Below are 15,399 nucleotides of genomic sequence, written 5' to 3' on the forward strand. Positions count from 1 at the left end.
GAGCAGATGGGCTCGGGCTGGCTGTCAGCCCTCAGATGATGCCTCTGTGCCGGTATGACTGGCAGCCGTGGGAGGTGGCTCACGAAGCCGTCACAAGAGAGTGATGGCTCACTGGTGCCCCAGGGGGTGGGCGTCAGGGACACCACTGCTTGTCATGCGTGTTCCCGGCATCAGTTATCAGCGTGGACTCTTTCTGTAGCATATACGACCTGTGCTGTCCAATATGGAAGCCACGACTCCCCTGTGACGACTCACATATGAATTCAAATTAATTAAACTTAAGTCAAACGCAGACTTCGATTGCTCCGTCTTACTAGTCCCCTTCACGCACGGCTAGTGGCTCCTGCCTTGGACAGCACAGATAGCAAACGGTCTGTAATCCCAGAAAATCTCCTTGGATGGTGCTAGTTACAGATTCTATAGTCTTCTGCCCTCAGCACCCTGCAGCTTTTTCTTTTAACAGATTATTCGTTAAATGGACATAGTGATGTTAGTGCTGTCTCTTAAGGTTGTTGTAAGGGCTGTTACTGGGTGAACGGTGGTTGGAGCTATGCCAGCTGCTAACACATACAGAGTAAGCAATCAGTGCATGAGAGCTATGTTTTGTTTTTTTTTTTTAATTCATCCCCACTGCCTTGTAGATGTAGCCGGTACACATTGGTGGCTTCTTCCCCCACTTGGAAGAATTAGCAGCTTGTTCTTACCTCCTCTACCCCTGCCTCCCCTAGAGAGATCCTTTCCAATCAAAACCACAAAAGAAAGGCAGGTGCTTGGCTCATTCATTATCAAGCACTGGGAACTGGTTTAGGTTTAGGTACCAGTTTAAATCATGTCAAACGAACTGCCAGAGACTGTGTCCCAGTTAGAAACTGGAGTCACTTTGAAGCCCCAAGGCAATGACTTGTGGTTCTACAGGGCTAGTATGACGTTGAAAGGAGGCTGACCTTAATAGCTCCAGACTAGGGGCACCTGGGTAGCTCAGTCGTTAAGCCTCTGCCTTCAGGCCGGGTCACAATCCCAGGATCCTGGGATGGAGCCCCGCAGCTAGCTCTCTGCTTACCTGGGAGTCTGCTTCTCTCTCTCCCTTTGCCTCTCTCCCCAGCTTTGTGATCTCTCTCACATAAATAAAATCTTAAAAAAAAAAAAAAAGTAGCTACGGGGCGCCTGGGTGGCTCAGTTGATTAAGCGACTGCCTTCAGCTCAGGTCATGATCCTGGAGTCCTGGGATGAGTCCTGCATTGGGCTCCCTGCTTGGTAGGCAGTCTGCTTCTCCCTCTGACCCTCCCTCTTCTCATGCTCTCTCTCTCTTTCTCTCTCTCTCTCTCCCTCCCTTTCTCATTCTCTCTCTCAAATAAATAAATAAAATCTTTTAAAAAAACAGAGCTACAGGCTAGCTCTGCCAATGAATTTTAGGGAATTTCTTACCACATTAATCATCTTCAGAGATGGGGAAATTGTCTTTAAATCTGGCCATTTCCTCCTTATGTCTATAGTGTGATTCTGTGGAGGATTTCAGTGTCTGAATCTTCACAGGAAGCACCTGAATGCCTTCTGGCTCAGGTTTGTTATCTCATATTTTGCAAGAAGTCCCCAAAAGTTGTTTTTTCAAAACCCAATATTTCCTCTTTTGTTATTTTGTCCATATTACAACAAAAAAATTTTTTTTAAAATTTCTTATCTGGGGTCCATGAAAGTATGTGAAACACCCAAGGTACCGAAGTGAAAAAGGAATCTTAAAGATCGACCATTAGAGAAGTCCCTTTCACTGGTTGAAAAAAATTAACGTTCTGCCTAGTTATTTTTTTTAAGTTATGTAACAAAAGTGTCATAAATTTTTTCAGTTTCTGTTTCTGGGTGTGGGTGGAGAACATTCCAGGCCTGTCTGATCTAAAAACTAGCCATGGCACTAACTTAGTTTCTGAGACTGTATTCATTCATGAACCACAGGGGCCTACAACTAGGAGAAAAACTCGATGTACCATCTCTTAAGGGACAAGAGCATTTTCTGTATTTTTAAAAAGATTTTATTTTATTTGAGAGAGCACAAGCAGGGGGAGCGGCAGGCAGAGGAACAAGCAGGCTCCCTGCTCTAATGTGGGACTCAATCCCAGGACCCTGGGGTCATGACCTGAGCCGAAGGCCAACACTTCACCAGCTGAGCCACCCAGGCACCCTGTATTTTCTGTATTTAAATATTTCTTTTCATAGCCTTTGAAGGAGTAAGTATATTAGATCTGAGTTTGGGGGTTTGTTTTTGAAGACTTTATTTTTGTAGAGAAGTTTTTAGGTTTACAACAAAACAGAGGGGAAGGTGCAGAGATTTCGCATATACCCTCTACCCCTGCAGTTCATGGCCTCCCCCATTATCTGCAGCCCCCTCCCCAGGGTGGTCTGTTTGTCACAACTAATGGGCCTGCCTTGATACGTCCTAGCCACTCGCAGTCCTTACTTTACCTTTGGGCTCCGTCTTGGTGTCGTCTATCCTGTGGGTTTGGACAAACGTATAATGACACGTGCCTGTCCTTATACTTGTACAGAGTATTTTCATTGCCCTAAAGCTCCTCTGTCCTCTGCCTGGTCACCTTTCCCTCCACAAGCCCTGCCACCGCTGATGCTTCCTGATGTCCCCAGGGTGCTGCCTCTCCCAGAGGGCGCTGTGGTCGGGCCCTCCGCATGCAGCCTTTGCGGATTGGCTTCTTTCACTTAGTAATACGTGTTTACGTTTCCTCCATGTCTCTTCCTGGCTTGGGACCTCTTTTTTTTTAAGCTGAATAATATCCCTGTGTCTGGGGGCACCACAGTTCGTGCGTCCGCCTACTGGAGGACATCTTCGTTGCTTCCGAGTCTTGGCAATTATGAATAAAGCCGCTGTGAACAATTGTGCGCCATGTTTCACGTGGACAGGAGTTTTCAACTCCTTTAGGTAAATACCAGGGAGCAGGATCGCCAGTCGTATGATAAGAGCATGTGTAGTTTTGTGAGAAACTACCAGACTCTGCCCCAAAGGGGCTGCAGCATTTTGCATTCCCACGAGCAGCAAAGGAGCACTCCCGTCGCTTGCTCCCTGTCCTCCCTGGGTTTGGTGGTGGCGCTGCTCTGGACTTTTGCCATTCTATCAGGTGTGTAGTGGCATCTTGTTGTTTTTAATTTGCATTTCCCTGATGACATATTTGGAACATCTTTTCAGATACTTCTTTGCCATCTGTCTATCTTCTTTGGTGAGGTGCCTGTTTTCTTATTGCTTTAAGGATTCTTTGTGTATTTTGTGTAGCAATTCTTTATCAGACATGTCTTTCGCAAATATTTCCTCTGAGTCTGTGGCTTGCTTTCTTATTCTCTTACTACTGATTTTTGGAGGCGCCGAAGTTTTTAATTTGAACAAAGTCCAGCTGATTATTTCTTTTCTAGATCAGGTCTTCCGTGTATCTAAAAAGCTTGTCGCCACGCTGCAGCTCATCTAGGTTTTTCCCTAAGTCACATCCTAAGAGTTTTATAGTTTTACACTTGCCATTCAGGTTTGTGAGTTTGTGAGTTTGTGAGTTTGGCTTCGTGAATGGAGTCAGGACTGTGTCTAGATTCATCGTTTTGCATCTAGACGCCTGTCTAGTTGTTCCGGTGCCATTTGTTGAAGAGACCGTCCTTGCCCCCTGGGCAGAGATCAGCTGACTCTGTTTGTGTGCGTACCCGCTGTGCAGAAGAGATTCGCTGTCAAAATGTGGGCACCTAGGCCCTGGCAGTACCCGCTGAATAGGGTTCTCAGGAGAGGGCTTGAGGAATCTGCATTCTATACAGTGACAGATGACTGGAGGTAACAAGTCAAGGGTTTGGGACTCATCCTGTTAGTTCATTTAAAGTTTAAAGTTGCCTTCCCTTTCTGTAGAACCTTGGCATACCTCCCATTACGGCTGAGGTAGGGCTTGACTCTGGCTTCTGCCAGCTACTATGAGACAGAAGCCGTTGAGACCCTAGCCAGAAAAGTGTCATGAGTCCCTTCTGTTGGCCTGCCCTGCACTGGGTGCTGATGCTCCTTGGGGAGAGGGGTGCGTAGAGGTTTGGGAATGGAAAGCAGATCCCAGCAGTGCTGCGGATGGAAAGCAGTTAAAGCCACGCGGTGGAGTAAGACACGTAGAAAACCACTGTGTTCTGGAACATTGATCTGGCAGGGGTTAGAGGATAGATAGCTTGATAATGAAGGTCAGCGAGGTCCTTCCAGAGAGGATGTGAAGGCTGAAGTGGTGAGGGCACACAACACGGTAAGGGTTCCAGGAATGTCTCGGGAGAGAATCCAAGAAGCTTTGTGAAGGAAGGAAGTAACAGAATGAGGTGAGAGAATATAGGGAGAGGAAGGGGGAAAGGGTAATTTCAAAGGCCGTAATCAAGGAGTCCAGAGAAAATGCGCTCTGATTGATGGGAATGGGGAAGGTCAGAAGATAGGCAGTTTGGCTAGGAAGAGAGGGCATAAGGACATTGACTTTGAGGCCAGAGTGGAACACTCAAATGAAGCCATTAGAAATCTGGGACTGGCACCAAGGAATCCCCAGTGTAGAAATTCTAGTCGAGGGACAGACATGATAAACTGGGGGAGAATGGATGAGGGAGTAAGCAGCAGCGAGGAATCTGCAGAGGGCAGAGGACCGAATGTGAACCCTTGAAAAGGGAGAAGGAAGAGAAGCCACGAAAGCAAGGCAGGCAGGTAGAAGGGCCAGAGGAGAACCGTGGAATTCAGCAGATGAGGCCTTTTCAAGAAGCCTAAAACTTCTCATGCTGGCCTCTTAAGATCTCTTGTACAGAAGACGAAAAGGAGTCAGGGCTCCTGGAATTTTCATAGCTATTGAAAGTACCAGTGTTGTGGCGCCTGGGTGGCTTAGTTGGTTAAGTGACTGCCTTCAGCTCAGGTCATGATCCTGGAGTCCCGGGATCGACTCTCACATCGGGCTCCCAGCTCCACGGGGAGTCTGCTTCTCCCCCTGACCTTCTCCTCGATCATGCTCTCTCTCTCTCTCTCAAATAAATAAATAAATAAAATATATATATTTTTTAAATTAAGTACCAGTGTTGGGGTACCTGGGTGGCTCAGTTGGTTAAGCGTCTGCCTTTGGCTCAGGTCATGATCTCTAGGTCCTGGGATCGAATCCCACATTAGAGCAGGGAGCCTGCTTCACCGTCTGCCTGCTGCTCCCCCTACTTGTGCTCTCTCTGTCTCTTCCTCTGACAAAGCACCTCTTCAAATGAACAAAATCTTGAAAAAAAAGAAAAGGAAAAAAAGAACGAACAAATGAACAAGTGTTTGGGCGTGTGGCTTGGGTAACTCTTGATCTCAGGGTCTTGAGTTCAAGTCCCACATTGGGTGTAGAGATTACTTAAAAAAAAAAAAAAGAAAGAAGAAGAAGAAAGTACCAGTGTTCATCATAAAGGAGCATTTGTTTCTTGCTAGAGTATGAAATGGAGCCACGTTATAAAAGAGGGTTTTAAGAAGAGCTATCTTTCTGTATTGCAAATGTTGCCTTTCACGGTCCTCTTCAGCTGTTTAAAAGAAAACAAATGTCTGCCTTTGTTTCCTGAACACCTTGTTAAAAATAATCCAGAAGGTTGTCTCATTATATCTTGCAGGCACAGCAGCCTGGGAAAAATTCTTCAGTGTGAAGACATCTATAGGGAAGGTCAACACATTGGTTGTTCCTTTGCTCTGACTAATTTGAAGGATTCCAGTTTTGAGCAACACAGTGTCCAAATAGTGGTCAAGGATAATGCAGGAAAAATTAGACCATCCTTCAATATAGTGCCTTTAACTTCTCATGGTAAGTTTTAGAAGCCCTGTACAACAGTATGGGTAAAAGTGTTATATCTTTCGAACAGTTAGTATAGAGAATAAAAAAGGAATGATTTTGGTTTTAAGATTTTCCCAGAAAAAAGGACTGTATTTATGTATATCTTTATTTGATTTTTTTAAGTGGCAGCCTTGGAAATTCTAATATTATTAAGTATATATGCCACATGCTTTGCTCTTGTTTGCTTCTGAGTGTGCTGAGACTTCAAATGCACAGTCAGTTGTAGAACCAAGACTGGAGCTGGGCTCTTTGACTCTTAAGTTCTGTTCTCTTTTACTGATGATACTCGAGAGGATGATGCTGCAGAATAAAATGAAATATGATTCTTGAGTAATCTTTCTCTTAGTTGAAAAAGGGCTTTGACTGGAGAAGGAGCGATCAGAAGTGATATTCAAACTAGCTAATGTGCGGGGTGGCGTAGGCCCTGACTGCTCAGAACGGCCAACACAGCCGAGTGTTGGCCTTTTAGAACTAGAGGCCTCGACTTGAAAACACAGTATCTGCTTGAGCTCCTAGGACTACGTTTTGGACAAAGCATATAAACTTTCTTTAAGTGTTTCCTCATCTGTAAAACAGGGTCCATAGTCCCTCCTGACTTCAAAGGACTGTCCAAAGTCCCAAATGATGTGAGATATGTAAGTATTTTGTAAATCCCTAAGCAGACTACTACTGTAAGCATCGTGTTTATTTATTTGTTGTAAGATCCCACCAGGGAGCGCAGATTCTGGTTAAGTATACGGAAAATTCATGGGCACATAACCATGAATTGACCAAGGTTCCCAAGTCTGGGAGCAGAGCGCTCTTCACCACGCCTTCAGACAGTCACTCAGGTGACTTCTAAGTATGGACCGAAGGCCAGGGGAGTGAGGTTGTGCTAATTCCCCTTGTAACTATTTCTAAGTGTACAGTTCAGTAATGTGAGGTCTATTCACATTGTTGTGCGGCAGATCTCTAGAACATTCTCATCTTTTAAAACTGAAACTCAGTGCCCCCTAAACACTAATTTCCCCTCCCCCAGCCCTTGGTAAGCAGCTTTCTCTTCTGCTTCTATGATTCGGACCACTTTAGATACCTCATATGGGTGGAATCCTGCAGTGTTTTCCCTTTTGTGATAGGCTTGTTTCACGTAGTATAATGTCCTCAAGGTTTGTCCATGTTGCAGTATGTGACAGAGACTAGACTAATGTTTTAATTATGGTCTTGGATTGACGCAAGTGAGTGGCAGCTGGGGAAACCCCTGGGGCCCCTCATGATCCATTAGGTAGATGCACATCTAGCCCCAAGTGCTTCTTTTCTTTATTCTCTGTGTCACAGCTGGATGTCCTGATTATACCCCAGCCGTGTTCTAACCGGATGGTTGCAGGTCAGAGTTCACGTCATCTGCCAGACACCCCAAAGATGTTCTTTGGATCCACTTTATGAGACAATTTAAAATAAGCTTATTTATGGTGACCTTCATTATCTCTACACATACATGAACCTCATCAAAAATACTCTGGGCGCTAATTTGTGTTCTTCCATTTCTGTCTTTCAGTGAAACCTGATCCCCCACATATTAAACGTCTATTCTTCCAAAATGGTAACTTGTATGTGCAGTGGAAGAATCCACAGAATTTTTACAGCAGATGCTTATCTTATCAAGTAGAAGTCAATAACAGCCAAACTGAGACGAATGATATTTTCTACGTAAGTTTTTCCTAGCTAGTTGATTTTATTGGGGGTATTTTTCTTTCACTTGAATTTCTTCCAGGGTAGTAAATGGAGACATCGTGAAATGTAGCTCTTAGATATGTCACCCAATGATGACAATGGTGATGATGAAATTTCTCGTCTGGACTAGGGCACAGTGGAAGGTTTGAGGGTCTATGGTAAGAGCATTGGCTGTAAGATTCAAGCCGTTCATCAGTTCATTTGTTGAACAGATTTTCATTACATATCTGCTAGATGCCAGGCACTATTTTGTGTGCACGTGACCCTGACAAAAAGCTCTGTTTTTCCCGTGAAGCCTACCTACTAGGAAATAAGTGTATAAATGAGCAGGCTAATTTCAAGGTATGAATGCTATGAAGAAAGTCAGATGGGTCATGTAGTAGCATGATGGGAGGGCCTGAGGGGACATGATCATCCGAAGTGATGACGTTTGAGATAAGACCAAGAGTGACAAGCAGGGGCTAGCCATGCGCACGAATGAGCTTGGCATGTGTGAGAAACAGAAAGACTGGCGTGGCCAAAATCGAGTAGGGAAAGACGTGTAAGCAGGAGGCTGGGGTCCAATCTGGTAGATTCTTCAAGGCTCCAGTGTGGCTGTTCCCTCGTCTTGGAGTTTGTGGCAACTAGAGTCGTCAAATTTGAGTAGTACGCCACTGTTGGATTCTGTAAATTGGCGCCGTTGGGAATCGAGTACAAAATGTACTAATTAGAGGTCCCCATGGGCACCTGGGATAGGATACGTAACAGGATACGGTGGGACCTCACGACATCAGTCTCATCGTTCCACTTTACAGTAGTGATCACACCCTCGGGCCCACAACGCTTCTGTCTGAACGACTGACCAAGTGGGGTTTTGTTGATTCAACCCGAAAAGTTTGCCCGGATTTTAATACCGTGGTCCCCGAGGAGTGTATTTTCCATAAAGTGGCGCCTCAAGACCACAGGGGCTGTGCTGGTCACGGGCATGCCAGTGGCCCTGGGCCTTGGCTGCACTGGAGTTGTATAAGTTCAAGACCGAGGGTTTTATATTGGCTTTTAAAAGAGCCCCGCATCTCGCATGTGGACAGATTCCTCGGTCCAGTTGTTTCAGCTCACCGTGGGAGTTTCAAAATACTTACTAAAATAAGCCAGTGTTGACAGGCTGTAACCCCAGAGGGAGTGCCCAGGTCCACAGCTGACCAGAGCTTTTCTGGGCATTCGGAGATGAATCTGTTTGCTGAAATAGAATAATCGTTATCCATACCAGAAGCCAGAGTCCCCATATGGTACTGCGAAGGGAGAAAGCAGAGGGCTTCCAAGTGGGGAGAAGGTGAGGCTGAGGTTTACAGCGAAGTCAGCTGTCAGAGTGACTGCTCTGGCCTTTACCGCTCTCTTCCGTCTGAAATCCTCAGTCGCAGGCTGCTTGTATTACTCATCTGGCACTGAATTATGTCCCACTGGTTCCCCGGATCACATGGGGAGGCCTTGTCTCCTGGCTAAAAACAGAGCTCCTAGAGGGAGGAGTTCGGTGGTGGTAACTTTGTGCGGCTCCTGCTCATCGTGGCTGACGTGCAGGAGTGAGGACTATTGGGTGGGCATTTTCATAAGCACCTTGTCTCAGCCACCTCCCGCAGTGCTCACTGTAACCCCGGGGACCTAGGGCCTGTGATTTTATCCCCGTTTCACAGGTGAGAAGTATGCAATCTCAGAGTTTTACTCCTAAGTTAAGTGGTAGAGTCAAGATTTCAGCAAGTCTAACTCCAAAGCTTGTGTCCCTGACACCGGCGTGGAGGGGGGGGTCACGTGACCTCACTTATGAAGTGTTCCTGATGGACTACACAGATACTCTGCTTGGTACTTCTTGTACAATAGCATGTAACAGTCCATCAAATGGTTCTCCTCTGACCTGTATTTTATTGAGAAACTAAGGCTCAGAGAGATAAAGTAACTTGCTACAGGCCACACAGCTGATAAGTTGGTCTTTCTGTATTCAAAGACTGGTCTTGTATTAAACTTTGAGAACACCATGTGCATAGTCCTCACTTAAGAAATTCTTGTTAAGAGGCGTCTGGGTGGCTCAGTCGTTAAGCGTCTGCCTTCAGCTCAGGTCGTGATCCGGGGTCCTGAGATCGAGCCCCACATGGGTCTCTCTGCTCAGCGGGAAGCCCGTTTCTTCCTCTCCCACTCCCCCTGCTTATGTTCCCTCTCTCTCTCTCCAATAAACGAATAAATAAAATCTTAAAAGAAAAAAGAAATTCTTGTTGAATTACCTTTTTTTTTTTTAAACAAACTAATGCACTAAAAAGAATGTACGTACTATGGCATTTATCCTCCTAAATCAGAACCGTGGTCTGTTTGGAGTGAACTCTGTTGACACGTTTGAATTGAATGTTCTTTGTCCTAGCAGATGTTCACCAGCTGCTTCCTCTCCTAAAATGTCATCAGCTTTTTGTGTGCTCGCTGATTTTGAGACCTTTTTCCCCTGCTTTTTGCAAGATTTTTGAGGAATTATTTTGCCTGATGTTGTAGTTAAGAGGGGGAAGTAGGCCGGGACAGGAAGTGGTGCCATCTCATGGGGTTTGGGGTCAGAGGTAGCTGGTGACAATCACAAAGCAAGGAACGACCTGTCTTTGACCACACCCCTTCTGCCCAGACTATCCGCTTGGTCCTCCGTGCTCTTGTTTTCCTTTTCTCACAGAGTTATCTGAGCAGCCGCTAAACTATGCGAGGGAACTTACGTTTGAAGAAGAGCTCAGACCTTCCATTTTACACAGTGATTTGCCAATTTTGGAACGTACATGCATCTGGGAGATGGCCCAGGGGAGGGGACATGAACCTGCAACCAGGTCCCTCAAGTGGTGGCTGGTCCTTGGGATTCCCCAGCAGGTCTCTGATTCCCAAGTGGCTTTTCCTATGCCCCATGCGAAGTGTCGATAGGATGCTCGTCATCATTCAGTTCGCCTTTCTGCTCTTCACAGATGCTGCTAGGAACCACTTAGTAACATACAAGGTCAAAAGTCATAGCCGTGTGCTCTGGTCTTCGTCCCATCTTTAAACGTCTCTTTGACAGAAGTTGACCATTGGTTCCAGCTTTTTTGAAGTATGATTGACAAGTAAAAAGCATATATATTTGGGTTGTACAGTGTGATTATTTTCTAGGTGTACAACGTGATGACTCAATGTACATTCCCCTTGTGAGGTGATGACCACAGTCATGTTAACTAACTCACCCGGCACGCCACAAAGTTACAGTTACCCCTTTTTAAATGGTGAGAACACTGAAGATCTACTCTCTTAGCGGATTTCAAGTATACGATGCGGTATTATTAACTATAATCACCACGCTGTACATTCGATCCCCAGAACTTAGAAGTAGAAGTTTGTACCCTTTGCCCAACATCTCCCCATTTACCCCAATCGCCCAGCCCCTGACAACCACCATTCTTCTCTCTGCCTCTGTGAGCTCGTTTTAGATCCCACATTTAAGTGAGGTTATACAGTGTGTTTCCCTGACTTACTTCACACTACAGTGCTCTTGAGTTGCATCCCTGTTGTCACAAATGGCAGGATCTCCTTTGCCACAGCTGGATGGTATTCCATTGTGTGTGTGTGTGTGTGTGTGTGTATGTGTGTGTATATATATATATACACATATATGTGTGTGTATATATGTGTGTATATATATATACATATACACACACACACACACACAATGGAATATACATATATATATATGTCACATTTTCTTTATTCATCTTTCGGTGCACACTTGGGTTACTTCCATATCTTGGCTATTGTAAATAACTGACAAATGCTGAAGCAAGCATAGGTGTGTATGTATCTTGTATCTTTTCCTCTTCTTCCTTTTATGTTTCTTGTTGTTGTTGGAGCACATGAGCTGGGGCAGGGGGCAGAGAGAGAGAATCCCAAGCAGCCTCTACACCCAGTGCAGAGCCTGACCCAGGGCTCGATCTCACAACCCTGAGATCACGACCTGAGCCGAAATCAAGGGTTGGACGCTTAACCAACTGAGCCACTCAAGAGCCCCAGGGATGCATGTATTTTTTCAAATTAGTGTTTTCATTTTCTACCCCCCCACCCCCCAATTTGTTTATTTATTTTAGAGAGAAAGCATGTGTATGAGGGGAGAGTTAGAGGGAGAGAATCTCAAGCAGACTCCCCACTGATGCGGGGCTCTATCCCACGACCGTTGAGATCATGACCTTGAAGCTGAAACCAAGAGTCAGAGGCCTCACTGACTGAGCCGCCCAGGTGCCCCCATTTTCTTCAGATAGAGATCCAGTAGTAGAATTACTGAGTCATATGGTATTTTTTTAATTGAAGTATAATTGAGATATGGTATACAACATATTTTTTCAACAATTCTGTACATTTCTCAGTGCTCACCGTAGGTGCCACCATCTGTCACCATACAATGTTATCACAGTATTACTGACTCTATTCCCTATGCTGGTATTTCTATTTTTAACCTTTTGAGGAAGTTCCATACTATTTTCCATAGTGGCTGCACCTGTTCACATTCCCACCAACAGGCATATGACGGTTTCCTTCTCTCCACACCTTTGCCAGCATTCGTTATCTCTTACCTTTTCAGTGGTGATGGCCGTTCTAATAGGTATGAGGTGATACCTCATTGTGGTTTTGATTTGCATTTCTCTGATGATTAGTGATGTTGAACATCTTTTCGTATAATCTGTTGGCCAGAAGTAGACTATTTATACTAAGCAACAGATTTTCATGTGTTGATTTTTTTTGCTCCATTTTTGAAATAATTGCATTTTAGGAACGGATCTTTCTCTTTCCATCAGACAGCAAATGACTTAAATTGTGTGAAGGAGAATTTTGCTTTATATTGTCTTTTCTCTAACCCAATTGTGTTTGATATATTATACTCTCAACAAGGGAGACTGGTTTTTTTTACTTTTTTTTTTAAGATTTTATTTATTTGTTAGAGAGCATGCGTGGGAGAGTGACAGGAGCAGGGGCAGAGGGAGAGGGAGAAGCAGGCTCCCCACTGAGCAGGGAGCCTTACGCTAGGCCGGATCCCAGGACTTTGGGATCATGACCTGAGCCACTCAGGCGCCACTGTTATTTTTTTTTTTTAAACTTTTAATTGATGTATAGTGTCCAATAGAAAAATCACATGAGTTGTTATGTAGAGCTCAATGATTTTTCATAAGTGATTTTTGCAAATGACTTTTCTCTTATGTAACCAGCACCTCAGAAGCCCCATTGTGACCCATTTTGGTCACTACCCTCCCAAAGGACAATTATTACCTGGATTTCTAATCCCATAGATTAGTTTTGTTGCCTCTTTGTAAACTATATAAATGAATTGTACAGAATTTACTTTTTTAATAGATTGTATTTACTTTAGAGAGAGCACGAGCACACAAGTGCAGGGGAGGGGCAGAGGGAGAAGCAGACTTCCTGCTGAGCAGGGAGCCCGATCTGGGGCCTTGATCCCACGATCCCAGGACCCTGAGATCACGACCTGAGCTGAAGGCAGCCGCTTAACCGACTGAGCCACCCAGGTGCCCCCAGAATTTACTTTTCGTGTGTGTCTGTCTTCTTTCACTCAATGTTATGTTTACAAGAGTCACAGAGATTTTATTGCCTGTACCTGTCAGTGTTTTGTTCTCATTGCATTCATTCCGTCATGTCGGTACATATCACATTTGATTTCTCCGTTCTCCCTCTGGTGGACATGAGCACAGTTTCCAGCTTGGGGCTTTACGAATAGAGCCTTTATGAACGTTGCCTGCTTGTCTCTTGGTGTGCGCGTGCATACATTTTTGGTGGGCGTGTGTGGCTCAGCGGCTTATGTAGGATCGTCTCTAATAGATAATAAGACTTTTCCCAAATGGCTGTGCCAATTTACACTACTAAGAGCCGACATTGAGAGTGCTAGATGCTTCACATTCTCAGCAACACTTGATATTGTCTGGTAGGTGTGTGTATTGTTATCTTGTGGATTTAATTTGCATTTCCCTGATGACTAATGAAGTTGAGCACTTTTGCCCCTGTTCTTTAGGGATTTGAATACCCTCTTGAGAAATGCCTGTTCAAATCCTTTGCCAGTTTTTCTGCTGGGTTGTCTGTCTTTTCCTTATTAGTTGGTGGGATCTATGTATATATGTGTGTACGTATTATATGTAAATACAAGTATATATTATATGATATGTATACATGCAAGTCCTTTGTCAGGAATTGCAAATAATTTCTGTCACTCCATACATGACTTTTTAAAATTTCGTTAATAAAAAAAAAATTTCGTTAATAGGGTATCTTTGATGAACAGAAGAGGTTTGCAATTTTAATATCGATGACTTTATAACAGTTTTTCCTTTAGGGTTAATATTTTTTGGTTTTATTTAAGAAATATGCTTTAAGGTCATGAAGATGTTCTACATTTTCTTCTAAAATCTGGCTGTACTTATGTATTTATTTGTTCAGTTTATTTTAACTTTCACATTTAGATCTCCAGTCCATCTGGAATGGACTTCGTAAATAGTGTGAGGTAGGGTTCAGGATTCTTTTTTCCCCTGTATGGATATGTAATTGACCCAGCACCACTTATTTAAAAAACAAAAAACAAAAAACAACCTTCTTTCACTGTACCTGGTTGTCTTTTGATGGGATAAAAGGGGACCTTGTTAGAAATGGTTAAATGATATAAATTAGTCTCTTGAATTTTTTGAACTTATTTGTTTTTTTATATCTTCAAGGTTGAAGAGGCCAAATGTCAGAATTCAGAATTTGAGGGAAACCTGGAGGTCAGTAAATTCAACTTTAACTCTTTGGGCTTAAAGTCATAGAATAATTGGGAGTGGGGCAGGGCAACCATAGCCTAAATTTGAACTACTTTGAGAAAAACAGACTCCTTTGTTCTGTGGATTATTGCCTGTTTTTATTTGAGGAGTTAAAGTCAGATAATTTGGACTGTAGTCCAAGTCTTAATCAGATACAGAATTTGGCAGATAATTATATTTAGGATTCAGAAGCAGAGAAGGAGAATAAGCTGGTAACATTCTTTGTGTGTTTTTATTTTATGTCTAAGGGTACAATTTGTTTCATGGTCCCCAGTGTTCTTCCTGATACTTTGAACACAGTCAGAATAAGAGTCAGAACAAACAAGTTATGCTATGAGGATGACAAACTCTGGAGTAATTGGAGTCAAGCGATGAGTATAGGTAAGAGAACAGGATTTCATTAAAATTTAAACCACTGATGCATGGAAACTAAGCTGAAGCAGAAAATAGATTGGGGTAAAGGATTGTTCTGCATTCTTAATGTCATCCAGAGAATATCTGCAATTGAACTGTGTTTTCTCTTTTAATTACTGTCAAATCACCCAGGTTTAATTCACAATGTGCAGCTCTTTGGAAATCCATAATCCAAAAGGTGTTATTCTCTCTTCTGTCCTGTCTCCATCTTCTTAACAACCTGAACAAAAATATCAGAAGGCAGGCGCGATTAAGGCTGCAGATTATGCAGTGCTAGAGGGCTAGCCTGTTGGTGACAGAATCGAGAGTAGAACAGTGACCTTGATGTCATTTAATAAAGATCAAACTGCATCTAGGTTTGAAAACAACAGTTTCGTGTATGAACGGAGTGGCTGAGCAAACTGTGTCAGGCCCAAGTACAGGATTGGAAAGACCTGTGCTTTATGGATGTGTGTGTGTGTGTGTGTGTGTGTGTGTGTGTGTGTGTGTGTGTGTTGTGGGGTGGGGGCATAGGGTTTTATTGAACCGGAAGCTCAGAGTGACTCAGCATTGGCTTAAATATCCCTCTAAGGCATATGCAGCCATAGGCGGTGGTGCCATTGCAGCACCCAGACAGGGGAGCGCTACAGGGTGGG

At 43.9% G+C, this 15,399-nt stretch overlaps 1 protein-coding gene across 1 annotated transcript in view; it reads left to right on the forward strand.

Annotated features, from left to right (window-relative positions):
• IL13RA1 (interleukin 13 receptor subunit alpha 1) overlaps window positions 1–15,399 on the forward strand; it is a 56,102-nt gene that overhangs the window by 20,603 nt on the left and 20,100 nt on the right. The window contains exons 5-8 of the mRNA XM_080795247.1: window positions 5,611–5,798; window positions 7,363–7,514; window positions 14,267–14,314; window positions 14,599–14,731. Coding sequence (XP_080651373.1) covers window positions 5,611–5,798; window positions 7,363–7,514; window positions 14,267–14,314; window positions 14,599–14,731 — 521 coding nt within the window. The remainder of the gene's footprint in view (window positions 1–5,610; window positions 5,799–7,362; window positions 7,515–14,266; window positions 14,315–14,598; window positions 14,732–15,399) is intronic.

This window comes from Martes martes, assembly GCF_963455335.1.
Source record: "Martes martes genome assembly, chromosome: X".
Classification (NCBI taxonomy): Eukaryota; Metazoa; Chordata; class Mammalia; order Carnivora; family Mustelidae; genus Martes; species Martes martes.